The 27,846-nt window shown below is 45.4% G+C and overlaps 1 protein-coding gene across 2 annotated transcripts in view; it reads right to left on the bottom strand.

Annotated features, from left to right (window-relative positions):
• The window catches only part of RHOJ (ras homolog family member J), a 97,739-nt gene extending 94,715 nt beyond the window's left edge, over window positions 1-3,024 (bottom strand). For both annotated transcript variants that reach the window (XM_025197950.1, XM_006018665.3), the window contains exon 1: window positions 2,444-3,024. In XM_025197950.1, the coding sequence (XP_025053735.1) occupies window positions 2,444-2,621 (178 nt within the window). In that variant the 5' untranslated portion in view covers window positions 2,622-3,024. The remainder of the gene's footprint in view (window positions 1-2,443) is intronic.
• Between the last annotated feature and the right edge of the window lie 24,822 nt (window positions 3,025-27,846).

Raw genomic sequence — 27,846 nt, 5'->3', positions numbered from 1 at the left:
TTACCTGCAGGGAGCTGTGGGCATGGGCGACTAGTGCCTCCCGAGTCTGGGGGGGGCACCAGATCACCAACGAGGGGGTTCCCCAGCAGTTGATTGCCAGGCCAGCAGCGAAACTGGAAGTACACTTCCACTGGCACTTCTGGTTTTGTGGCTGGGTTTCCAGGGGGTGCATGGCTTATCTCAGGGGGTGCATGTGCACCCGCGTGCACCCCTACACATCGCCAATGGCTGTGGGAGCTGCTGGCTGCCTGGCTGCCACGTGTTTGTGTGTGTGTGCACACATGAACATGGTGCCCCCTGCCTGACTGGCCTCTTCCCATTCCCCCTAGCCCTAAGCAGCCCCTTGCAGCCCCTGTTTTCCTTTAAAGGAGAAAATCCGTGATTTTCTGCATTTTTCCATGATTGGATTTTCTGCACTGGGTAGCATCACATTGTCCTTGAAGTTGACGGCTTTACAATGTCTGTGATCAGAACTGAATTCCTTTACTTGAATGCTCTTTCCTCTAAGAAAGAAGGAAATCAGTAAATATTCAGGGACTCCCAGTCTGGTCATGACCTTATGAGATGAGAAGAATATGTTGCTAATGCATCACTATTTTAATAAAGCTAGCATTTTTGTTAAATGAAAAATATGTTTTTGTCAAAATCAAAACATTTTGCAGCCCTGTGTTGATTTCAACATTTTTTTTTACATGCAGAGGTTGGCATGTTGTTTCCACCTGTTGTTTTAATAGGTCAAAATGTTTCCTTTCAACTTTATTGTTTCTGTTCAGTTTTGGTGTTTTTAGTATATTCAACATATACTCGATAGTCAACGTTTCAACTTTTTATGGAGATTTATAGTAAGAACAAATTTTAAAATGTTGGAATTTTCTATGGAATGACCATTCTGATTTCTGAATGGCTCTAGGTTTTAACAACTGTGTTCAGAGAGGATTTGTCTCTGAATAGGTTATTAATATCTGAAGTGTTTTGTTTCCTTATCTTTCTTAGTAATAATGTTTTCCTTTGTACCTATGGCTCTTAAAAGTTCCAATAAAAAAGTAACTGGGGATTGTAACTCTTCAGCACCTGAATTTGTAAAATATTTTGTATGGGAATATATGTTGTTTTTATATATCTTTATTATTTTTGCTATGTAAACACATTTGCTATATAAAGACGTTTTAAAACTGATCCTTTGAAATAAGTGGTGGGAAGGGGTAGAGAGAGCATACTGCTGTTTGCCTGTACAAATGAAGCTACTACTCACTCTTATGAGGGGAAGATGTCTTCATGTTACCATGCATCAGTCTTAGCAATTACACAGTTTTCTTTTTTGGCCATTATACTCTGCTAAACCTGACACAAAGCCAAGGGGAAAGCAGAAATTTTCCTAGTACAGAGCAGCAAATCTATGATAAGCCACACCATGCAAATTCAGTCTGGAAGCAGAATGGGGAGAAGTCAACTGCTGTAAGATATGTGATGAGTTTTGCAGTGCTTATAGAATCTGCTTTTGAGGGATCATATTAACAACCAACAGAAAAAAGCACATTATCAGTGACAAAAACATGAGGAAAAGCCACACTTGAGTTAAGAGAGTTTAAGCAACATTTTGAATGAGTTTTCAGCCTATTGCCCCATACATGCGCTAACTTTAGACGCACCTGAAAAAGTCGTACACAATTGCTACAGTAAAAGAGGTCTGTGAGTACTGAACCTGGTCGGTGGTCTTCTTAATACATCTGTGTTAGTTTTGCTCTGCGTGAGCACCTATGATCTTTGCTACATGCTGGTAAAGTTTCTGGGGTTTTTTGTTCTAAAGCTCATTTAGCATAAAACACTAAAATCAGTCAGCGCTGTGGCTTTGCTTGCCGTCACACTACAACATTACATACAGCTGCTAAAAGTAATTTCTTGTGCTATGGAAACAGAGTGAATTTCATTCCAGTTACACTGGACATGAGCTCAGTGGTTTTCCCAAAGATTAGTTCCTAAAAAGGATTTAACTGTTTCAACTTATGAATCATTTGCCACAAGGAAAAAGACAGCTGATAAAACGCACGTGTCAGATTTATGGTTGGGAAAGTTCCAAAATGCAGAAGTTAGCAAACGAACGGACCCAGCAAGTATTTATGCTAACGCTGAGCTATGTCTGTTGTCTTTTGAGCTCAGCGGGTTTTCATTCTGACAGTGGTGCTACCTCTTCTTATTTGCCAAACACAAAATAGAAACTAGAAACAAGCAAACAAGTTCCCGCTGGACAAATCCTTCATTGCCCCAGTTGTATGAGCTGCCCTCTATGCTGGCTGGATACTTTCCAGCCCTGAACCACAGCCCTGGATGAGAAGTAACCCCTACGTCCCCTTGGAACTGTTCTCTTCTACCCTTCATTTCTGTTCACATCCCTCCTAGCCCTTTCTACCCCCAATTACATGTTTTGTTAAAAGTGCTTTCTTACCTGCATAGTGGTCAAAGACGGTAGGCACATACTCTTCTGGGAAGGCATCGTTGGCATAACTCATTAACAAGCAGGTTTTCCCCACTGCACCATCCCCGACCACCACGCACTTTAACATCTTTTTCCTGTTATCGCTGCTGCCATCCATGCAGTTCTCATCTTCCTCCTTGCAGTTCATTCTTGCTGCTTCCGTTCCGGCTGCGGCTGCTGATACTTCCAAGTGCACATGAAGGAAAAATGAAGTGTGATTGTACTGACCGTTCCTGAGTTTGGAGGGGGGGGGGGTTCTCAAACTCAGGAAATCATACTAATGTTTCCAGGCTAGGAGAGCCGCCTCTAACAGTGCCCCGATCAGTAATTAGAACCATTGAGATAACTACATTAAATATTCACATATATATTAATTAAAAATAAAAAGGATTGTCCTCTCTTGTTAGCTGGAGTCAGGAAATCCTCATCCTGACCCTGAGATTTTATTGCAACTTGAAAAACGTCAGCAGTCGGAGGCTGTGAAGTTCTTCTTTCCCTCTCCGGCTTGGGCAGAGGGATTCCTGTTTAAATCCACTCCATTTTCCATTGCATTTCTAACATGGAGGAAAGCTAGAGGTTTTTAATGGAGTTTTTCCTTTCTTTCCCCAGCTTGCTGTGTGTCAGGAAATCATGGGCTTCCTGCTGAATTCCATATTAGGATCAGTGGGCTTGTGAAGGGCTGCAAACAATGGGAGCTCTGTGTGTGTTTGTACTTTAGAGGAGCTATGCCAGGACATAGAGTAAGAAAAACACTAGAGGTCTCCCTGCAGGCTAAAGTTGTTAGGCTTCCTGTTTCATCTCGTACGTGCAGTGCTGTTAGCCGGCTGGCTTAGAGGAAACTGAGGATGATGACTTTTAATGGACAGTGCTGTGAAAAAGATGGGGGGTTCAGGCGTAGCCGAATATGTAGGGGTTGGCAAAGCTGTGTGATGTCCAGTCAATTTTTATCTCTTGGGGTTTTCTGCTGCAATACCAAAGGACTGTGCTGTATGCATTTTAAATGTGGGTATGTGTGTGGTGGGGATGGGGAGGGGGTGGTGTGCATTCAGAGGTGGGAGTAGGATCGGACACAGACTCTCACGCCATGTAAATAGCTCTTTGACAGTTGTGTTAAATTGATAACTGGTCAGCTCTTCAATCAGGGGCTAAGGAGAAGAGCCCGCCTTAATTTCCCCCATCTATCAAAACCATTTTTTCCCCCCTCTTTCTCTCTCTGTCAGGGCTAGAAAGAGAAAGCAGACTGAGGAACCTCAGCTGTTAAAAAGAAATCAAGCAGGAGCACTGTATGGCCAGTGGAAGGCCAGCTTTAATCCGTATAGCTCTTGTGCCTAACGCTTGGACCGTGGGGTTCAGCTCCGTGCACGGGCACTTCGCACGTCTCCCCCATCTAAAGGATCCCGGGGTGGCTAACCATTTAGGACCATGCCCTCCTCTCCTTGTTCTGGGAAGACCTTGCTATCCTCACTAGGCCTTGATAATTAAAACGGATCCTTGCACATCCCAGCCATCCAGTTCCCCCAGCATCCTAGCGCAGCCTGCCTTGCGCAGACTGGGAGGGCTCAGAGCAGGGAAATGGACACGCAGCAAATGCAGCATGAGATAACAACAGGAAGGGGTTTATAGAGGTGAAAAAACTCATCCTGTCTAGCTAATGGCTGCTCAGGAAGGACCATATGATAGCCACAGTGCTGGGAGGAGGCATCTGGCTCTGGGAGGCACACGGCCCAAAATGTAAATAAAGTAACTTAAAAATAAAGCCACAATGATACTGGACCAGACCCCAACTCCTTCCCCAGCGAGTGGCCGATGTCTATAAAACACCAGGCATAGCAGAGTCTGTGATAGCCAGAGAGCTGAGGGTCTCTCCCTACCCACGTGCAAACCCTTATCCGGGTCCATGGCTGGGCAGTATGTACAACGTAGTCCTGGATCTGTGGTCCCCTCCACTTGCTCCAGTTAGCTTACTTGAATATGGAGTGTGGTCCCATCTGTCACAGGGCAGTGCCCCATGCAGCAGTGGAGTAAACACTTCTTCCTCAGCCTCTCCTTCCTCCCTGGTGCTGCAGCCATTGACCTGACCATGTGGGCGTGGGGACCAAGGAAGGAATCAGCCCAGAGGAAAAAGAGAAGAAAAATTGCCTAATTTTGCAATTATTTTAGTGAAGGTTTTGCACTCCTCTATTCTCCTGTCCTTCTATCTTTAAAAGAAAAGCCTTTGTGAAATGGGTTTACGTGATGTAGCTGCTCATAATAGCGGGGGACTGGGCGTGATGTCCCATGAAGTCCCTGCCAGGCCTATTCTCCACTGTTCCTGTGTTTGGGAAACAAGACCTGCCAATAAAAGAAACCAAATCACTCCTCTCTTGTTTTGGCAAGTAGCTATTTCAGTGCAGTGCTCATTTTGGCCCTGATGTGAAGGGCTAGCGAATGGCTCTCCTTGAAGAGGCCAGCATGATGATTTATGAGATTAGCTTGGAAGTGAGAGATGCAGACGTCTTGCCCATAAATCTCTTGACTTCAGCACTGTCATTTTCCTTTATAAACACAAATAGTGTGAACAGCACTAGCTGAAGCACATTTGCAGAAAAGGTATAGACCAAAGGCCTGTCCCCGGGCTAAAAGCGTATTTGATTTTACTTTGCTTTTTAAACGTGGTTTGGCACCGTTCACCTAAGTCAGACCAAACACATTGGAAGCTGGTTTGGCTGCAGCCAGGCTTAAGGACTCTTCTTAAAGGTTTTCTTTGGCTGCAATGGGATTGAACCGAACCAGTATTAACCCTTCTGCTGCTGGCACCTACACTAATGACACCATCATCTATCTGGATTAGCTGCTCAGTCTTGCTGTACTTTTGCAAAGTTTGAGGCAATGCTAACTAGTTTCCAGAAGTGACTGAGGAACTCTAGGACCTTTTTCCTTGCATTTCTATTGTGAATAGCCAAGCAGGTACTGTTATAGGCTGCTGACACTTTCTCTTGCCTTCAATGCGGTGTGAGCTGTGTTTCCTGTGATTTCTTCAGCTGTGACTTGGAAGTGCCAGTGATTTAGGAGTGATCGACCCTTCTACTGAGCATGAGTCTCAGAACGTCTACGGCTAGTTCTACACGATAGAGCTATCTTAAGCCTTCTAGTTTGGAGGCTGATGGTTTATTGGTAGCGACAGAGAAAACTCATGGAGCCTGGAGACTTAGTGGGATACAAAGCATTTCTGCATTTTTTTTAGTGTCTCTAATCTGGAAATCAGGGTAGAAGTGCTCAGATTTTCTCATGAGATTCCCTGTGCTTCCCAGTCCAGCAGAAGTTTAGAGAGAGAGAACTCTCTAAGTGTTTCTGTGCCTCCCCTTTCAGCCAAAAGTTGCAAATAGCTGAAGGGTGTGAAAATGCAGAAGTCAAGTGAAAGTTAAGTTCACCCAATTTATTTCAATTTGTGGGAAGGCTTGTTTAAACTATTGGGTAAAGATCCAGACCAGTCCATTTCTTACCCAGATTGGTTGTTGCAATGTTCCAGCCTCAAGTGGGGAAGTAAGCCAATGCCAGTGGGAAAATTGGGCAGTGTGGAGGGAAGCTGTTGGCTGAGCCCACTGGACAAGGAAGTTTGTCAAGCAAGATAGCTGTGTTCAGGGTGAAGCAGCTCTATGGTCTTGCTAATTAAGAGGAAGCTGATTGGCGGGGGCTTCAATCCAGGGGCCGCCAAGTACCTCTAGCTCTCACTCATTTATTTGGGTGAGTCATTTCTCTCTTCATCAGCACAACCCTGACAGAGGAATCCCCAGAGCAGGTCTCCCCAGGACGCTGCACGCTCCTGGGGTTGTGCAGAGAGTCTGGCAGTAGTTCTGGGGGCTGGATGGGGAGATGGAGGAATTTCTAATTTGACTGATGGTAATTTGTAAATTGGTTCTGCCGCAGCTCTTTGAACAGTACATCTGCTAATTAAACCTGTTCTACAGGTCACTTGTGTCCTGGGCACAGGGCAGAACAAATGAAGGTGAAAAAGAGAGCAAGGTGAATCCATCCATCCTCCTCCATGCCCCCAGCAGTCCCAGGCACCCTCAAGTTGGCTCTTTGCCATATTTTATCCCCCTCACTATCCATTGTTGAGAGGCTGTCTTCACTAAGTGAGCTTAGGACTTGGGAAATAGCCAGGGTTTTCCAGTCCCTGTCTTTCTTACTATCACTGTTCACACTGATCTGATGCTGAGATGGTTTTGCAACCTTCATTTAGACCTTGTCCTCCTCCTCTTCCACATCCTTGCTCCCACACCTGGACCAACCTCACCCATTACCACAGTCTTCTCCTTCCTCCCTCCTTGCTACATACCTGATGCAGAACTCAATCGCCTCTGCCTCTCAGAGTACAGTTAGCTGTCGATGATGTCCCTGGTCTTCACCCTGGACCCTCTTTGAACCTATATGCTTTGCATTCCTTGCCAGTCCTTGGATTTTAACCCCCCTCAAACTGCAGCTTCCTCCTTTCCTCTGACCTCCAGCTGGCCTCCCTCCAGTCTTCCTTCATGTGGTTTCAGTAGGTCTGGCAGGCTGTGCTGTGTGCACACCAGCTGCCTTGTCTAAATCTTATGCTTCAAGGCTTTTCCAGGGGCTTGTCAAGACCTGGTTCCCTTGGTCCCTGCCCAACCAGAGCTGAAAATGACTTGGCCATGAGAGTAGATAGGCTGTTGTGATGCCTATTGCAGGTAGCCACCCTTTATGTCACTGTTGGTGGGAATGGCAGCAGAGAAAGATTCCTCCTCACCACCTACAATTAGAAAAAAATGTCTATCAAAGACAGAAATGGGCTTCTATTTCTGGCTCTGCTACTGACTTGCTATTTGACTATGACTAAGTCACTTCACCTCTTGCCCACTCACTCTCTAGTGCCTTTATATTGTTTAGGCTTTTTAAAGCAAAGATTGGGCTTTCTAATCCATTCTTAGAAATAGAATAAAAGGGCTGAAAGGGGCCTCAGGAGGTCTTCTAGTCTAGCTCCCTGTTCAGGGCAGGATCATCCCTATCTAAACCATCTCAGACAAATGTTGGTTCAGTTTGTCCAGTGATGGAGACTCCATAGTACTTGGCATAAAGGAAATTGTTCTTAAGTGAAGCCTCTAGGTATTGTTGTAATTCAAGCAAGGAATAATAGTAAAAACCAAAGGTCTATCTTAGAACCATAGTTTGAGCACCACTGCTGTAAATGCATGGCAGGAAGAGGCCAGGAGCTAAGGCCATTCATTTACAAAGGGTTTCTGCTTTGCAACTCTGAGTGGATTTGGGAGCAGGCTTGGTTCTCATCCCAGATACCCCCTGTGTTTGGTTTCTGGCTCCAAAAGCTCCGTTAGAATTCAGCAGATTTATTTTTATAGCAACTAAATGCAGATTTTGGCTCCTTTTCTCCAAAGTTCGAAGAGAATGTTATTCTGTAGACTCCCTTTATGATATTTTATTACTTCCTTGATATTTAGGTAAAGAGGAAAAACTTACCCATTCATCAGAAACCGTGCTTCTTAGTATTCCAGAATCCCCTGGAATCGACACACTTTTACTTGGAGTCTTTGCCCACTGTGTGATTTGAAGACCGTTTTCAATAGAGTTCAAGTGCTCTTTATGCATCAGGGAAAAGCTTTCCTCAAATAAATGAGAAGGAGATTAATGTGATGAAATGGTGAGGCTTACTTGTCACAGTGCTGTTCCAAGCCGTTGTTCCCCAGCCAGCGAGGGACTTGCACTTTTATACAGAAAGAGGAATGCACCCTGAACTGAAAACTGACTGGATCAGTATGCTTGTACTCTTCTCAAGATGTAGACTTGCTTCTCAGTAGCTCTATTGTGGCCCTTAGTGCAGGTACCAAACAAGGACCATAATGGCCTTAACCCAGGGATCAGCAACCTATGTCCCATGGGCCAAATTCAGCCCACCAAGCAACTGGATTCGGCCAGTGAAACCAGGAGGTCTGTAGCATGTCAGCACTGTGGGGGAAAGCACTGCAATGGCAGTGGCAGTGGCAGTGGCAGTGTGGGGTGGGTTGGAGCTGTGGCCCACCTTTGGAGCTAGCTGTGTTAGAGCAGCCTGCTGCTTTAGCACAGGTTTCCGACCCCTGCTTTAACCTACCTCTGCACTTTCCTTATTCTCAGGGTAGTTGGCTTGGTCTTAGTTGGAACAGCTCCAGAGTTGCTTCTACTTACATTTGGGCTGCACTAGCAGTGGCAGTGGGTAGCTAAGAATAGCTGGAATACTACGTGCATGGGCTGTGTTGCCTCCTTGCCTCTGTCTTGTTCCTATCATTGTCAGCAACAACCGTTATCCACCAACTAATGTGACTTACCCCTCCCCCCCATATTATCTATAGGAAGAGACACGTAGTAAATGAGATAAGAATAAAAACAATTTAGCTCTCAGAATTAGCTTCTCCATCTCCTGTTGTTATGCATCAAGCATTTTTAGCTGTAAAGTCCATTGGGAGTCAATGTTACAGCTTGGCTTCAGAGTTTGTTTACTGATAATGAGTTCCCATACAGCCATTGTGCTGCTGTTATACCACTTCCATGTTGTACAGCGATCTAGTCTTTGGGAGGCGATTTCCAAGCAACCGTGGTCCTATAGTCAATCCTGGTGCAGTTGATAGGGTCACTGATGACATCCACAGTTTAGCCTTGAAATTATTATAATGAAAATGACTCATAACAGATGAGGTCAAACAGAGAATGATTCATGTCCAGCCCATCAGATTACGGTAATCTGTAAACTATGTTGCCTTGACCAAGGCGATTGCTATATCCTGAGAACTGCATGTTGTTAGGAGGGTTTGTGTTGGGCTGGGGAAATGGGGATTGACTTAATTTACAGTTATTTCTGTATTGTAGCAACTTGAGATCATGTCAAGAAGTTATTTACTCATTAGTACAACTGGTAGCACTTGAAGGGTGTCCATGTTCCTAGCTGTTTTGCTTATAGCTTCTTGTATTTAGTTTTTTAGGATTTAGTTTTCCATGGGAGGTGCAAAAGCTCACAGAGACCTCTGAATTCATGCACCTGGGAGATTGCTGGTCATCTATTTCCATCAGTATTCTCTAGTTTCCTTTCAGAAAATCCCTGGCTTTCTCCTGTCCTGGCTCTCCTTTCAGTTTTCTCTCTCTCTTGCCTGTCTCTTTTCTGTAGTTCTTTTGTTTGCCGTTCGTTAAGTATCTTTTCTTCCCTCCTTTTGATTTTTCCCCTTGGTTTATCTTTTGATCTCCTCCTAAGATGTTCTTACCATCAGCCAACATTTGACCAAACATGCAGACCTCCTTTATGGACACCATCTCTATAGACTATATATCTGCAACATTACTGTAGACTGCAAAAAGAAACTGGTCAGACTTGTGATTCCTCTGCTTTTGATATTGGAGAGAAGATGCCATCAATTCAGGCAATCTCGTCCTCTCTGCCAGTACAGACTTTTAGTCTATATTACCTGTATTTTCCATCAAGAGATAGACAAAGCAAGCAGCCAAAATCTAAATACAAGAGAACACAGTGTGTACGTCTTGGCCCTAAAAGATGGTCTTGCTTGTGCCTCATAAAATGGCATCTGCTTCACTGGACCGCTAAGACATAAAGATGTTGTGATCAGGAAATAGGATAGTGTTAATAGTGCATACCACCAATTGTGGCCATAGTGGTGTGTATATGACGTGTATACATGTAGCAGGCTTGCCGTTTGGAGCTTGGGTTGAGTCCCAGGCTTGAAATTTGGCAGTTTTGATTGGTGAGGCCCATCCACCAATCAGGAGGCAGCAAGAGGAGTTAACTCACACCCCTTTCCTGAGGGGAGGGGGAGAGGAGCTCCCCACCTTGGACCTGATTGAAAACTGCAACACTTAGGTCCGGAAGACTTTGGGGGCAGAGCCCTGGAGAGTATAAAAGTAGCTGTACGCCAAGCATGAGGGGACACATCCGGGAAAGAGAAGAACAGGGCTTAGAAGAGCTCTTCTAGGTATTAGAAGAGCCCCACACAGCCTGTTATGCCCCTGGGTCATGGGGGCCCGGCAGCACAGGCTGCTTTGCTCTGAGCCATGGGGGCTCAGAGAAACCGGAAGTGCCACGGTGGGCACTTCCAGTTTCACTTTATCTTAAAAGCCAGCATGCTGGTTAGTGGAGCATGCCGGCTTGTAAGATGCTGGATAACTTTTACTCTGTGTGGGTGTGTGTATGTATGTGTGTGTGTATATATATATACACACACACATACATACACCCACACAATGTACATATTGTACATATGTTTATATCTATGTTTCTTTCCTTGTGATGAGTTAATGTAAATACATTTGTATATAGTTAACTCCCCTGGCTGTACTGGCCTGGTTCTGTAGGGACGGAGGGAAACTGAGCAGTCTGCAGTTTCCCCAGAGCACACCTGCTAGCTAACAATTCCCTTCAATTGGAGAAGGGGAGTATATACCCGAGTTACCTGGGTTACATACACATGCATGAATATGCATCTAATGAGATGGCTGAAGGAAAAAAGAGCATTTCACTTTATATTTCAAGGTGAATCCCATTTTGTTTGCCTCTCTGCTTGAGGTGTTACTCGCCACTGATTTAATACCAGAGAAATAGCTCAAAGTCATATGAATTTACAATCTCTAAGGGAAACAAGCTTGTATTTTAAAACATGCCAGTTGGACACCATAGGTTTCCAGCTCCCCATTTTCACTCCAAATTGCCAGGCTTGCTTTATCGCTGAAATATGCACATGGCTGATTCATAAAGTGTTCACGCGGCGTTCTTACACTCTGAAAAACTGAGTGGACGGCTTCCAAGAAGAGAATGTGCTTTTGTACTTCGTGTGATTTCCTCTGCCTCCGCTTGCAAATACACAGAAGGTTCCTACTGTCTTCCCACGTTCCAGGAGCAGGTAGCTGAGGATGCAAACAAAAGAGATGAACTGCAAACAAAATGTAAGCCCCACTGACTTAAAACCAAGTGGGAAGATACAGGTTTCCCTGGGCCATTTCTCTGCCATGCTCTCTGGAGAGTCTACCTCAGAGGCAAGGATGGTTTTGTGATGGAGGTGCTGTACTTTGACTCAAGAGGTCTGGGTTCATTCCTGTGGCAGGGCACTGTTTGTGCCTGCCACTTTAAGACCAGAGCCAAGCAGCCAGCAGGTGCTTGATTGCGGCAGCCACTTTGATCCTGGCTGCCTATACAAATAGTTCAGTTCCCTGCTGGCTGGCCAGGCAGCAACATTGGCTGGCTGGCCAGGCAGCAACATTGCCTGGCTGGGAGGCTTCTTGGAACTCCTGGAGGTAAGGGGAGGAGCTGTAGGGGATGGCTAGGAGGCTCCTGGTCCTGGGCATGACCTAAAACTGCACCCTGCTGGGAGTGGGTGGCCTGGTGGGGCTTTCAATGGCGTTGGAGCCCCCAGGAAATGCCAGGCCAGTTACCACCCCAGTGAAAGGCGGGTCAGGGTGCCTTATCCCCAGCCCCCCAAAACCAGGTGGGTCACCTGCTACTAGGGCCCAGAGGGCAGACCCCAGGGGAGAGCGTGGGGCTAGAAACTCAGACCTGATCGAGAGAGTACCCTGGACTGGTCAATGCTGGGGCCAGGACCAGAATGGTCAAAAGGGCCATGAGGGATGGCTAGAGCTAAGAGGACCTAGGGTTTCTGACTGGTCTTGGAGGTGAGGCCAGGGCCTATATGGCCAAAGGTCCTGGGGGGACCACACCCGAGAGGGGAAAACAGTTTCAGGGAGCTAGTTAGCCTAAACGAAGGTGGGGTAGGCTGCCGGAATGGAGGGATCTTGGAGGGGTCCTGATTAGAGAAGTCTGGGGCCCAGTGTGGGGCCAGCGAGATTAACATCAGCTGGATGACATCTGCGAGGCATGGGCTGTGGTGTAGGGGAGGTACGAAGCCGCAGATAGTGCCCCCTGGCTAATCCCGCCTGATTAAGATCATTAATTAACAACAAGGCATGGCAGACGAGAAGGTGGGCGGTTGGCCTGGAAACAGGTGGGCAGAGCGTTGGCAAAATTGGCCCCGAGAAGGGCCCCCTGTTACAATTCCCCAATTTCAGTGCTTGTGCAACCCTGGGTATAACAGTTAATGCTCCTGTGCCCTGTCACTATCAGGGAGGATTCCTTTGCCCTGGCTAGTGAGATGGCAAACTCTGCAAAGCTGCAGCCATCTCTTCAAGGGAACTTGTTTTTTTTTCTGTTTAAAAATCACAAAATATCTGATAAAAACTGCAAATTCTCTGATAACCCCTCCCCCCCACCAAATCCATGATTAAAATGAAAAACCACTAATATATATAGTTTCATAAAGGTCCTAGCTGCCCTGACAGTGAAATAGCACTTCCTAATGCCTGAAACTACCCTCCGCTAGCTTGTGTCCGTTGTTTCTTGTAACTCCCGGGAGTGCTCGGGGGAACAGGGACTCTCCCAATGCCTGCTGGTCCCCCTCAACTAGTTTGTAGACTGCCACTAGATCCCCTCTCAGACTTCTCTTTTGGAATCTGAACAGGTTCAGGTCCCTCAGCCTCTCTTTGTAGGGCCTGCCCTGCTGACCCCTGATCATGTGGGTGGCCCTCCTTTGGACCCTCTCCATATTGGCCACATCCCTCCTGAAGTGCAGTGCCCAGAACTGGACACAGTACTCCAGCTGCGGCCTGACCAGTGTTGCATAGAGGGGGAGGATCACCTCCTTGGACCTGCTTGAGATGCATCTGTGGATACACGACAAGGTACGGTTGGCCTTCCTGACTGCATCCCCACACTGTCAGCCCATGTTCATTGGGGCATCAAGGATGACTCCAAGATCCTTTTCTGTCTCAACACTGGCGAGAAGGGAGTTCCCCAGCCTGTAGGTATGCTGCTGGTTCTTCCTCCCCAGGTGCAGCACCTTGCACTTGTCAGTGTTGAACCCCATCCTGTTCTCATCATCCCACCCCTGTAACCTGTCTAGGTTTGCTTGCAACCTGTTCCTTCCTACTAGCGTACCCACTTCACCCCGTATCTTAGTGTCATCTGAGAACTTGAACCAGGGTGCTTTCTACCCCCTCGCCCAAGTCACTGATGAAGATGTTGAACAGTGCAGGCCTGAGGACCGAGCCCTGGGGAACCCCACTGCCCACATCCCTCCAGGTCGAATAAGACCTGTCCACCACCACCCTCTGGGTGTAGCCCTCCAGCCAGTTAGTGACCCACCTGACCGTGTAGGCATCAACACCTACATATATACCTATATATAAAAGTATTAATTGAACACAATGTTTATTGATATATTTACAATTTTAAAGCAATTTGGAAGCCTACCAGTGCCAAAATCACTATAATAAAATAAACTCTAAATACCTATACAGTTTGGTATTTCATTTTGGGTTGATTATGATGGAAAATCAGAGCTCCCCATCATTCCCACGCCACAGCTCTCCAGCCCTGTGGGAACGAGGGAAAGCTCATATACATGCACAAGGTGCCTGCTACCCAGGCTCCCCCTGAACCCAGACTCCCCCTGCACCGATCTCCCTGACAGCTGGCAGGCTTTGTGGCCTCAGCAGGGGCTAGCATGCCTTCAGCTTTCACTCTGCTGCACCTTAACACATACCGTGTCACCCATGTCACAAGTTTTGTTTGTCCGTATCTTGAGGTGCCATTTCCCCCAACCCCCTGCACCTATGTCCTTGAAACTTGGCAGACTTTGTGGCCTCAGCATGGGCTACCATTCTTACAAGTTTCATCCAAATCAGGTCAGAAATGACAAAGTTATAGGCTGTTTCAAGCTTCCTCATTATAGCCTATGGGTGAAACATTGAAATAGCACTGAAACAGCAAACCACTAAGTCCCCCCTCAGTTTTCTCCTCCCCAGGCTGAACAGTCCCAGATCCCTTAATCTTTCCTCATAAGGTTTGTCCCCCAGGCCTATAATCATTCTTGTGGCCCTTTTCTTGACCCTTTCAAGATTCTCCACATCTTTTTTGAAGTGTGGCACTCAGAACTGGACACAATACTCCAGCTGGGGTCTCACCAGCACTAAGTAGAGAGGAAGTATTGCTTCCTTAGCCCTGTTCACGATGCATCTGCTAATACACCCCAGTATGTTCTTAGCTCTGTTGGCTACAGCATCACACTGGTGGTTCATGTTCATCCCATGATCAGCCATAACCCCGAGGTCCCTTTCAGCTATCGCACTGGCCAGGACATCTCTTCCTAATCTCTATTCATGTTGCTGGTTACTTCTCCCCAGACGAAGCACTCTGCATTTATCCTTATTGAACTGCATCCAGTTCCACTCCGCCCACCTTTCCAGCTTGTCCAGGTCTGCTTGGATCTGCATCCTATCCCCTAGCGTGACCACTTTTACCCATAACTTAGTATCATCTGCAAACTTGGCCAGTGTGCTTTCATTTAAATCATTGATAAAGATGTTGAACAGCACGGGGCCAAGAACTGAACCCTGTGGGAAATCACTGGCCACCTCCCACCAAGATGATACAGACCTGTCCACTAACGCTCTCTGGGTTCCACCCCATAGCCAGTTCCCAACCCACTTGACCATGGACTCTGCCAGCCCATAATCCCCCAGTTTTTTTATGAGTGTCATGAGAGATCATATCAAAGGCCTTTTTAAAATCTAAGTATGTGACATAAATCGCATCTCCCACATCTAAGCAGTTCGTTACTTGATTATAAAAGAAGACAAGGATAGTCAGACATGACCTGCCCATAATGAAACCATGTTGGCTATCCTTCAGCATCATGCCTTCTGCCAGTCTCTCACAAATGGACTTCTTGATAATTTTTTCCAAAATTTTACCTGGTATTGCGTTTAAACTGACCAGACTATAGTTTCCTGGATCCTCCCTCCTCCCCTTCTTAAAGACTGGTATCACATAGGCCCTTTTCCAGTCTTCCATGACCTATCCCAAGCACCATGAGCCTTTAAATATTCACCAATGGTCCCATAATGACTCCAGCCAATTCCCTCCGCACTCTCAGGTGTAGTCCATCTGGTCCTGATGACTTGAAGACATTCAGCCACTCTAAGCTCAACACTGACCACTGGTTGGCAATTGTCCCCCACCTCTCCATCTGTCCAGTATCCGACCAGGCAGGTGACCACCATTTGTATGCAGGAACACTGACGTAAAGAATTCATTAAAGAGTTCAGCTTTCTCCTGACTGTCTGTTATCATCTATCCCATCCCATTCTGCAAGGGCCCCACATTTCCCTTGATCTTCCTTCTGCTCCCCATATACCTAAAGACAGATTTCTTATTGTCCTTGATTTTGGTCACCAATCTGATCTTGGTCATCACCCTTGCCTCCCTTATCCTCTCCCTAAAAATATGGGCTATACTTGTGTATTCCTCCTTGGTGACCACCCCTTATTTCCACTGTCTGTAAGCCTCTCTTTTCTTTTTTAAGCACTCCTTGACTCCTCTGGTAAGCCAAGATGGCTTTCTGGCCCCTTTACCACCTTTTCTGCATACAGGAATGGACCTTTTCTGTGCTCTGAGATTGTTCCTTTGAGAAACGACTACACTTCCTGAACTTCCTTCCCCTCCAAGTCCTTCTTGCCACTATTTGTCTAAGCTCATTGAAGTTAGCCTTCCTGAAGTCAAGCACCTCTGCCCTACTGGCTGACTTCCCTGCCCTACAGCAGATAGTGAATTTTATCATTTCATGATCACTATCTCCCAAATTGCCCTCAATCCTCATATCTCCCACCAGGTCGTCCCCTTTCGCTAGAACCGAATCCAACAAAGTCTTCCCCTGGTTGGCCTGTTCATTTCCTGTACTAAATAAAGTTCTTCCATGAAGGTCGAAAACCTATGTGACAGATCAGATCTGGCCAAGTGCTTCTCTCAGCAGATGTCAGGGTAATTGAGGTCGCCAATGACAAGCATGCCTTAAACATGCAGACTCCATCAGTTCTCTTGAAAATTCCAGCTCCAGCTCCCAGTTTTAAGAAATTAAATGCAATGCCAATGCCTCTCCACCAATCAGTGGAAGGGGCAGGACCATTGGAAAATACTGGAGAAATTAGCTCTTTGTGCTGTGACCAAGCTGCAAAAATTACTTTGTCTTGCCACGAGTTAAGTACACCCCTAATTATGATCTCCAAGGTAAAACACAGGCACAAAGGGATATGCCCAACCTTGAAAAGGCAGATCAGTGACCAAGGCAGAATTTGACTCCCAAAGCATGTGTACTGAGCAGTCCACAAGTGAGACTACAGCTTATATAGACCCACCCAAGTTAATTATGAATTAGTTAGCTGAGCAAAAAATATCAGTAACACTGTAGCAGAGGCTCCAGCGTAGACTGCAGAAAACCCACCTAGGCCCCTTGGTAAATAGTCAAACAGCTAACCTTCCAGTAGTACCCATATTAAGCAGTATAAGGCAAGCTCAGGGATGTCTACCCAAGCTGAAATCACACCCTGGCTTCAAAATGAAACAAGGGTGCTCGAAATGTTTTGAAAGTTTTGAAACATTTTGAGTTTTGAAGCTGGGCTTAATTGGCTTCAGTGCCAGTCCCAGCTGGCAGCAACAGCCTCTTTTCATCCGGCAGGCAGATTGTGGGCCCGCATTCCTGGGAGGAGTCTGGCACAGCCCCACAGCCCTCCAGGTGGTGCAAGGCCCCGGATCTGTCTGCCAGATGACAGGAGGCTGCTGCTGCTAACAAGTGACAGGAGTTTTGCTTGTCAAAATCTTGTGGTGCAGTTTCCCAGAAACGCCTACACCTATCTCCTTGAAGCTTGGCTGGCTTCATGCCCTCAGAAGGGGCTACCATCCCTGCAAGTTTCATCTGAATCAGGCAAGAAATGACAAAGTCGTAGGCAGTTTTGTGCTTTCCCATTATAGCCTATGGGTGAAATGTTGAAACAGTGTCGAAACAGCGAAACAGTTTTGACGAAACGAAACAGAACCATGCTTTGAAATGAAAAGAAACTCGAAACAAAACATTGTTCCGTCACAATGTTGAAATGGAAGTCGAAGCGGAACGGTGCTGTTTCGCAGAGCCCTAGTAAGTGTTGGGATGTTCTAAAAAGTGTATTATATGAACAATACACTGTTTTGTTTTGTTTTGTTTTGTTTTGTTTTGCTTTTTAGCTTGGTTCTGCAGGAAATTATGGCCTATGAATATTTCTTGGTGAAATAATACCATGAACTAAACAGAACCTTAATGATAACAGTGCTGACACTATGTTTTTTCATATTATTAGAATGCTTGGAAGAGCAATAAAACTCCAAGAACTTGCTGTTACTGTTTGTATCTATTAATTGCCACTGCCTTTTGTGTAATGCAGCATGTGTTATCCTAGAAATTACATTAGTGCAGCCTTTTTATTCTGGTACTCTCCATTGACAGTATCCACTCTTTGTTTCACGTTAAAGCAAAATTGGTTGTAATTTTAATTTGCCATCTTATCAGAGCTGCTTTAGATTGTCTCTGACCTTGCCATTAAAGATCAGAATCACCCACTTGTCCTCAGTACAGAAGTATTTTTGACAATGCTATCTTTATAGCAATGAATTTGTATAATATGAATATGTCATTCTAATATAATGGGGGGAAGGGACCCATGAGAATTTCCTATCCTACTTAATTAAACTTCAGTGGATTCAAAGTTCCTCTTTAATATACCATGAGCCACAATGAAGTTTGATCTCCTTCCCACCCCCTCGATATATAATGCAAATTCCATTTTTTTGCCTCCTCCCCCATAGGTGGCTGACTGCCAGAACTGGCCTTGCAATAAATTTCAAGAATTTCTCTCTATAAAATCCTCTAATCATGGTAAACACTGCCATGTTTCTATAGTTCATCTCTCATGAATGTCTTTGTTTCTTGCATAATAAATATATTGTAGGCTACAACTGCAGTGGAAAAAAGATTAGCTTCCAATAGTTTTGAACTATATTGTATTATAGAAGCTTCTAACTATTATTCATCTAGTTGGACCCAATATTTTTCCAGTAGCAGAAATGATAATTGTATAAGAGTAATAAAAAAGAATGCTTTACTATGTCATCAAGTTACCTTCTTTAGACACTCTTGAAATACTCCAGTAATTTCAAATCCCATCTGCAGCTCGTCTTCACAGCTTCAGCTACTTTCAAACGGGCCATAGAGAATAATTTCAGTGTCTTGGTTATTGAATCATTTACAAATCCTTAATTAAAGATAAAGTCTTTCTGTAATCATAAAACCTGCATAACACTGCATTCCTTCTCATTTCGGAGCACCTTGAGTACAATTAAATATATATTTTTTATTAGTCTACTCAAAGCAGATTATAAGTAGTCTTATGCAAACCTCTGGTGATGTAAAAGAGTGGTGAGATGCAGTAAGATGTACAAGAGCAGTCAGAGAAAGCCTTTGGCACAAGTTTTACTGGCACTACACAACCTTGGGTCTGCTCTGTGATAACTAACTAACTTCTTACGTATAGGCAAATAGAGAGCTCTGTGATAACAATCAGTGTGGGTTGGAAGTCCAGTTCAGAACGACATATTACTTAGTTCACTGTTTCAAAGAATCTTTGTACCCTGATTGTCTGGAGTATGCACATTGTGGATGACCTCCACCTTTAAGCAATCTGTCTGTACACCTTTCCTTGTTAATTTTTCCCCCAAATATGTTACTTCCGTTACATGGAACTTATATTTTGGTTTGTCTAGTTGCAGTCTGGAAGATGTAGTTGCATGATTTCCCACTCTTTTCCAAGATCAAAATATCCATTACACTTGATGATTTGCAGCACCACCAAATCTGTTGTATTTTTTGATGAAACATCTCAGGTGCCAGATGTAACCCTCATAGCAGAAGGAAATAGGGTCTTCCAAAAGGGCATACAGTGTGCACAAATATGAACTGGGCTTTAATGAGGGCAGTGGCTAAAATCTTTCTGTTGCATCAGATATGGACAAATATTTGACATAAGCTGTCCCTCTCAGGCTTTATCTCCTTGGCAATAGTGAAATATGCTCCCTTTGTACCTATCATTTATTTCTTAGGACCTTCTTTTATCTCCACAATGACCAGTGGGTGCAACTATGCTATTGATTCTTCCCATCGCTCTGTGATTCCACAAACAACAAAGCTATCAAGCTTCACTTCTAGCTGTGCCTTAGCATGAGAGGAGCTCTTCTGAGGAAATGAATTGTGAGATGTTGGCACTTTCAACTCTCTTCTGTACTCGGGTAAGAAACATAGTTAACTGTGTTAGTTTAAAGTCAGGCAGAAGGCAGGGCAGATGGATAAATATTAGCGTCTGACAGAGCAGGCTGTCTCCTACAAAAGCTTACCCACTCTGAACAAATTAGTTTCTAAGGTGCCACCATGACCTGCTTTCTGCCTGTACTCAGTTAAGTGCATCCCTGTCCCTCCAAAGATGTCTTCAAACTCTTCCTCTATTCTTTTGCTCCACTGGCCTACCAGGGAGTGCATCCTCTTGCTGAGAACAAGGGCTCAACATGATTTTAACTTAGTAATGGGCACTCCTGGCCCTGGTATAATTTCAGATTGTCTTTTCCAGTTGGCTATTGATGCATACATTATGCTAACACACCGTATTATTTATCAGTGTATTAATAATCCTCTGGTGAGGATTAACACCCCACTACTAGCTCTGAATTTCACCCTTTTACATTCTACGGCATGTTGTTTTTCTTCAGATTTTATGTGATGACTGCCTCTTGCCCACACACAGGGAGTTGAACCAAGGACCTTGAGAGTGAAATGCTTAAGTAAAAAGTTATCAGGGCTGACCTAAACAGCCACTGTTGTGTAAAGCCCATATCCCCTGCAGATCAGGCACAGAGTGGGATTCGCAGCACACACTTTTCAAGTAGGTTACTTTTTCTGCTTAAAGGAAGCTCAATTGAGATTTGGTCTTGGCCAGGGCTACACCTATATGACAGTCTGTAGACGAAATGAGGGGCATGTGCACATGACACTTCAAAGTGGGCTAGATGCTTTTGCACCACTTTAATGGTACCGATGTTTGTACGCGTCAGCAGTGTATTGCACAGTAATTCCAGCCGCTGTAGCAAATTCGGCGGCGTAATGTGCCTTAAATAACTTGGGGTGCAGCAAACTAAAACTCCTTCAAGGAGTGGGCTGCCCCTACAGTCTGCTTCTACGGACTGAAGCATCGAGTTCTGTGTAGCTCCACAGCTCTGCAGGAAGCCCTGCAGGCAGCAGCCTGGGAAGGCAGGCTCCGCCCAAGAAAAGTGGTGAGCCTGTCGTCCCTGTCCCCCCCGCCCTTGGAGCCTGCCTGCCTGCCTGAGCTGTGTGGGGGCCCGGTGCTTCCCTCTGCAGCTGCAGTGCCCCCCAGGACCGCCTGAGCCAGGTGCCTGCAGGGAGGTGCTGCCTGGGTAGGGGAGGGGCGCCACTGCTGTGGTTGGAAGCACTAGCTCCCCCTGCAGCCCAGGGACCACTCCACCTGCTGGCAGCTTGCCCTCCCCTCCCTGCTGCCAGACAGGCAGGTAAGTGCAGGGTGTGCACAACACAGGTTTAAAACCCACCACTTCAATTTAGGGCCCCCGTTTCATCTACACACGCCCCATGAGTAGTCCAAAGAGGACTACTCAGCACTCTCCTGCACCAGTAGAGAGTGGTCCAGAAAAGCCAAGGCACAAACCGAACTCAGGCTAGCTATGGGAATCAAGGACAACAAAAAGTCCTTCTTCAGATATGTGGGAAGAAGAAGAAAAAGGATAAAAAAGAAAAAAGAAAAAAGGATAGCATTGAAAAAAGAAAAAGGATAGCATTGGGCCCCTGCAAGATTTAATGGGGTAACTGATATCCAATGCCCAAGAAAGGGCCAATCTCCTAAATGACTTTTTTGCATCAGTTTTTCACCTCCCAAGAGGATCACACTGTCAGAAAGGACACAAACCATCCTGGGAGTGGGTGACGGGTCCAAAATTGATGTGGATCAGGTGAGGGAACACCTTGAGAAATTGGACATTCACAAGTCTGTGGACCCAGACGAAATTCACTCAAGAGTCTTGAAGACATCTGATGTCTTCTGCTTCATTCATGAAGCTGGCAGACATCATTGCATCCCCCTTGGCAAAGATATTTGAAAATTTGTGGCACTTGGGTGAGGTCCTGGATGACTGGAAAAGAGCCAACATGGTCCCTATCTTGAAGAAAGGGAGGAGGGATGACCCGAAGAATTATAGACCAATCAGTCTGATGTCCGTCCCTGGAATAATCCTGGAGAAAATGGTCAAGTGATCCATCAACTCCAGACTAACAAAAGGCAAGCATCTGAATGCCAGCCAAAATGGCTTTGTGACTGGCAGGTCTTGCCTGACCAACCTCATCTCCTTCTATGACCAGATAACACATGCCCTAGACAAGGGAGACGACGTGAATGTCATATATCTGGATTTCAAGACAGCTAAGATATATGACGATGTGAATGTCATATATCTGGATTTCCTAGTTTCCCATGATGTCCTCATGGTTAAGCTGGGGAACTGTGGCCTTGATCATGTTATGGTCTGATGGCTAGGTAACTGGCTATGGGGTCAGACCCAAAGAGTACTAGTTGATGGTAGCAAATCAATATGGTGCAGGGTGACCAGTGAAGTCGCTCAGGGCTCAGTACTTGGGCCGGTACTCTTTAACATCTTCATTAATGATCTAGATTCAGGAGTCAGATGTGAATTGGCAAAGTTTGAGGATGACACCAAATTATGGGGGAGGGCAGCCGCACCACAGGACAGACTGGGGATACAGGCAGACTTGGACACGCTTTCAAGGTAGGCCGACCAAAACCTGATGGCCTTCGATGTAGAGAAGTGCAAGGTGCTGTACCTCGGTAGGAAGAACCTTCAACATACTTACAGGCTTAGCAGTGCTCCGCTTGCTAGCACCACAACTGAAAGAGACTTGGGGTCTTGATTGACCACAAGATGAATATGAGCCACCATTGCGATGCTGTGGCTGGCAAAGCAAACTGGTGTGCATCCACTGATGCATCTCAAGCAAAACCAGGGATATCATCCTCCCACTTTACTCGTCCTTGGTGAGACCACATCTGGAATACTGTGTCCAGTTTTGGGCCCCTGCCTTCAGGAGGGATGTGGAGAAGCTGGAGAGAGCCCAGAGGAGAGCCACTCATATGATTCAAGGCCTGGAGGGCAGGCCATACGAGGAGAGGCTGAGGGACTTGGGACTCTTCAGTCTGGAAAAGAGAAGGCTCAGAGGGGACTTGGTGGCAGCCTGCAATTATGTAAGAGGGGTACATGAGGACCTGGGAGAACAGCCATTCACCAGAGCTCTCCAAGGCACAATAAGGTCTAATGGCCATAAACTCCAGGAAGGCTGATTTAGACTGCGCATAAGAAAAAAGTTTTTTACCTAGCGTGTGTCCAGGGTTTGGAACAAACTCCCCCCAGGGATGGTGCAAGCACATACTCTGGACTCTTTCAAAAAACATGTGGATGTTTTTCTTGCTGAGGTCACTTGATCCCAGCTGACTTCCTGCCGGGGGGGGGCTGGACTTGATGATCTCATGAGGTCCCTTCCAGCCTCTAATGTCTATGAAATCTAAGAAATGATGACAACATTTTGGCCCATATAAAATCAAACCAAGGCTCATCTACAGCTATAAAACAATCACAAGCTTCTCCAGCTTGATCTGGAGAGTTCAGATCCTGCGGCTGGGGGCTGAAGTAACTCTTAACCTCTGGAGAGCAGACACTGGGGGGAACTAGTAACATCCAGTTGCCAGTGAGTTACATTAATATCTATCTATATAAATTAAATCTTTTATTCCGCAGGCCAAGTCTGTCTGCCTATGCCAACGGAGGGCAATTCTTTTAGGTGGAGGGCCTCTTAATTGAGTTTTGGTGAGCTGTCGAGGGCTTCATGGGTAGTCCTGCTCCTTGAAAGTTGCCTCCCACCCCACCTCTTGTACTTATTTAATGATAGCACGTTAGCTTCTGCACCCGTGTCCAACCTAAGGTTAATAATGTTCCATTTGCACTCAGGCTGATGGTGGTCTGTGTATCTCCTGCTGCAGTGTTTCCACTGTTTCTTCAAGACATTCTGCTAAGCTTATGATGCTGCTCCTGTTATTGGTGTCCTTGTCCAGGATGAGCAAACTCTTGCAAAACAGTGTACTCTATTGAACTGCTGTCCTTTTTTCCCTAGAGCTGAGTCTTGACTCGGGTTATTGACTCCATGGGTTGATTTTCAGGCTTTACCCTAGAGTTCAGTATGCCTTCCTTCCTCAGGTCTCCTTTCTAGTGGTATTTTAGATTCTCCAAAACATTTCCATTTGGGTGGAGTGGCAAAGGGTTAATTTGGGGGCTTCCGGGAGTATTTTCCTCAGCTTTTTCTTCCAGATCTGATCTATTATTGAGGACATGCTTTTCTCCTCAACAATTCAAGACTGGTTAAGGAGATCTTCCACAGAGCCATCTATATGTTCACCTTTTTTGGTACTCTCTGTTTCAAAACCTATTATTAATATGCTTCATTTTCATCAAGGAGTACAGTATCCATACAGTTTCTGCTAGAGAGTTTCATGGCTAATTACTTCTGTTTGAGTTAACTGAAAACAATTAAGAACATTGAATGCTTCAGAAATGGCTATTGTGAGGGACAGCTGTTTCCAGATTATCTCCTTTTTAGCTGGCACCCACTGAGTGCAGTTAGAGTGAAGCTCTGTTTAAACGTTTCACATTTTCCGTTTCAACCCCGGTGGGGCTTGTACTGCCTCATTCTTCCCCTTGGCGTATTTTCATAGTTATGTGCCTAGTAGCATGGAGCCAACACCCTTGATTGAGCTCTGCTTTGTCATAACCCAAAGGTATGATTTTTGTGTGTGCTTCGGCACTAGAATTATCCCAGCCAAATTACAGCTTCATTGCACGGTAGAGCTTTCTGCTGCAGAGGAGAACCCCGGTGCAAGGAAGAGTTTCCCGCCTATTTGCAGCTTCCTTTGCAGGGTGCATTGCTCAAGTTGCAAGAGAAATGCACGGTGCAAAGGAGTTCCCGCCATCCGCATGCAAATTGGTTCCCCGTTATTGGCTAGTTCTAAATTATTCCCACGTGGCGGCTAACGATTGGCCTGTTAGCCATATAAGAGGCTTGAGCAATTTCCGCCCAAGCCAAAGAGGACTCCACATCCATCTTGTGGGGACTCTGGGTACACGGCAGGGTAATAGAAACCCTGTGTGAGATTCAGAGGAGTTTGGCTAATTCTAGCTTGACGCACCCTCTCTCCGACCCCGCGTGCCCGGGCTGCTGGCCACAGCCCACGTGCAGCACGAAAAAGGACCTGGCTCGCGCCCGGCCCGCACATGCTTCATCATTCAGCATCTCAGTCCCAGCAGAGCAGTACTACATAACACAAGCTTCTTACAACGTAACAACCAATCCCACCTGGCTCAGGGAAGACCTTCTCAAAGGCACAGTTCCCCAGAACCACCATGCCATACTGGGTGCGTCTCCACGTTCATTAACACGCCATAGTTACAGTGCATTAAGTTTAGTACTTGGATAATCAAATACTAAATCAATGTGCAGTAACTTGTGCTACTGTGCAGTAGTGCTGGCACATGGGGTTTTTTGGACGTTAACTGCGCAGTAGCCTAATACTATTAGCTCGGTTTTTGCCCAGACACTACTGCACAGTGTTATTAGACTACTGTGCAGTTAGCATCTCATGTAGATGCACCCACTGACTCTTAATAAAGCTTGCTCATCTCTTTCCTACTAAGGTCTCTATCTAAACAGTTCTTGAATATCTGCAGTGATGGTGCCTTGTGTATCTCCCTTCAGAGTTGATTTAGCTGCCTAGATTGTTCCCCTCCTGCTTAAGTTAAAACTCCTAATTCCTTTAGCCTCAGGCAATTGCTCCATGTCTTGCCATCCTCTGAGACTTGAATAAAAGCTCAAGCCAACTGCCACTGATGTGAACTCTCTGGTCTAAAAGCTCTGAACACACTTGGATACGCCAAAGCGTCAGATGGTCTACTGTGCCGGTAATCTGCATACTTAGGAAATGCTGTTGCTCTTAATATTCAAGTCCCACTGTGTGGATTTATCTGCAACAGCTCAGAATCAGGTCAGTAATCTGGATGTTAAAAACTCCCCCGTGCACTTGCAGTGGCTCTAACTGAGTTCACTGGGTCAGTAATATGCTTTTTAAAGCTCCATAAATGCTGAGATTATTGGACACTAACATTTAATCACTTTGATCTCATTGTGTTCTTTATGGTTTCTTTTTTCTACATTTCATTTGCATGGCTATGCTGGACTTAGACTTCAATGGGCACATCCTATATTTTGTATTGGGACTTTAAATGATACATCTCTTGGCAAAACTATTTCCTCAGATATGAAAAGGGTCCTGTTGATTTCTGCATTGGCTATTCAGATACATCTTAGAGTTGAATGTAGCCTCCACATAATGGTTGTGAGTAGGGATGGGAGTGCCTAGGCCCCGTCTCACCCCTGTTTCCTGGGGAGGGGGGCCACCTGTGTTTGTTATATAAAGTGTAGATATAACCCTTTGGGGAGTGTGTCCTGCAGGTCTGTCTCTCTGCCTAATCCCCAGAGGCTAAGAATCAGTTATAGCCTTGGCTAAGAAGCCTTGCTGTTTAGCTCATGTTGTAGAGGGTCACATGCATGTCCTGGAGGCTCAGTCTCCAGCACATTGGCTTATAGGGTAGGCATCACTCCAACCTTACCCTTGCCTCATCTATTTGTGGTTACCATATTTTATGGTGTATAAAATGCAGTCTTCCCTACCACACACACATATACACATGCTGTGCCAGTAAAGCTCTTACAGTAAGGTGCATCTTATATACCAAAACAATAGGATGAAAGACTCTGGATAACTGAAATGAGATACTGGTAACTTGAAGACACCACCATAATCTGGTCCTGGTAGTCAGCCTGGAGACACTGGTGAGAGTCAGCAGATCCAGGGGTAGAAAAGCAAGGAGAAGGGATGTGTGTGGTGGAAAACCCTTGCCCGATTTCGTGGACCTTGCCTGCTTTTGCAGATTTCTGTGAAATTGCAATTTCAGTAGGTCCCTACATAGGAGGCCAGTGAGACCCTTGCACCAACCCTGTCCATTTTTCCCTCTACTTTCCTGATACACTCTATTGTGGACATTGTCATTTCTATCAGTTGCCATTGGAGGCAAATGTTTGAAAGTCTTCATCAGGGCCTGCCTCATCTCTGTTGCCTTAGGGACTTCTGAAGAAAGCAGGGGGCTGTAGTAGGCCATTGCTGTCCTTCCTTACATATGCCCTGGATTGACCCTTAGGGCATCTCTGATCTTCTTTAGCCCACCCAAAATGACATGACTGAGGGGTAGATGAATAGAGAAAATATCAGTAGTTCACTGTGTCATTACAAGTTAACTATTCATAGTAAAATCAACAGCAGAGAATGGTGATAGAGCAATGGAAAGCTGTTTTTGAACTCTTCCTGCAGAAACGATGATTTGCTCCTTTGTAGAAGACAACAAAATGTGTTCAAAAATGAAGAAAAGGAGAAGCATGCTACCTGTGGGAAAGAAGAAATATTGTACTGGGTGGTCAATCAGAGGCACAATGGAATTGCTGTTTCCACCAAAATGATCGTGACTCATGCACAGAAGGCGACAACAAAGAAATATAAAAAATGTCAGCAGTTGGGTAAGTTGGTGCTACTATTTATGAGATGCTCTCGAATGTGTGGTCAACCAAGAACTACTGTATAAAAGCTACCAGCAAAATATGAGAGCAAAATTCATTATAAGTGCAAGAAAAAGAATTAACATGCTGGAGGTAAGTCAGGTTGGAAATATGAATGAGGTTCCTCTCACCTTTGATGTGTCATTCAATAAGACTATAGATGTGAAGGGGGGGAAAAAAGAGCATCATGGTAAAACCTCTGTGAAAAGATGCACTGCAGTGTTGTCTGGGCCTGCGTGCTGATAGCGTAAAACTGCAACCAATGCTGATTTTCAAACAGAGAGAATCCTCTGTGGTGGTTTTTTTCCATGCCCATGAGAAGGATATAGATCAAACCGGAATGGGATAATGGACTGCAAAACACAGCGCCAGCATACTGGAACCTTTTATGAAGAAACTGTCCCTACTGGTCCAGAATCAGCTTCATGCAGACATGCCATCAAGAATGAAGAGGAAATTCTGTGCAGAAAAAAACGGTCTGGCCACCAGATACCTCTACATCACAGCTTCAGCCATTGGATGCATCTATTAATAAGCCTTCCCAAATGTTTATGAAAGAATACTAGAATGAGTGGATAAAGGATGAGGAAAGCCAGGAGCTCACAGCTTCAGGAAGGCTAAAAAGACCTATCTGTACCTAAATCTCTGAGTGGGTAAAACCACTTGAGA

The sequence above is a fragment of the Alligator sinensis genome, unplaced genomic scaffold (assembly GCF_000455745.1).
Source record: "Alligator sinensis unplaced genomic scaffold, ASM45574v1 scaffold13_1, whole genome shotgun sequence".
NCBI lineage: Eukaryota > Metazoa > Chordata > Crocodylia > Alligatoridae > Alligator > Alligator sinensis.
Note: the sequence above shows the minus strand (reverse complement) of the source record. Positions and strands in the feature narration are given on the sequence as shown.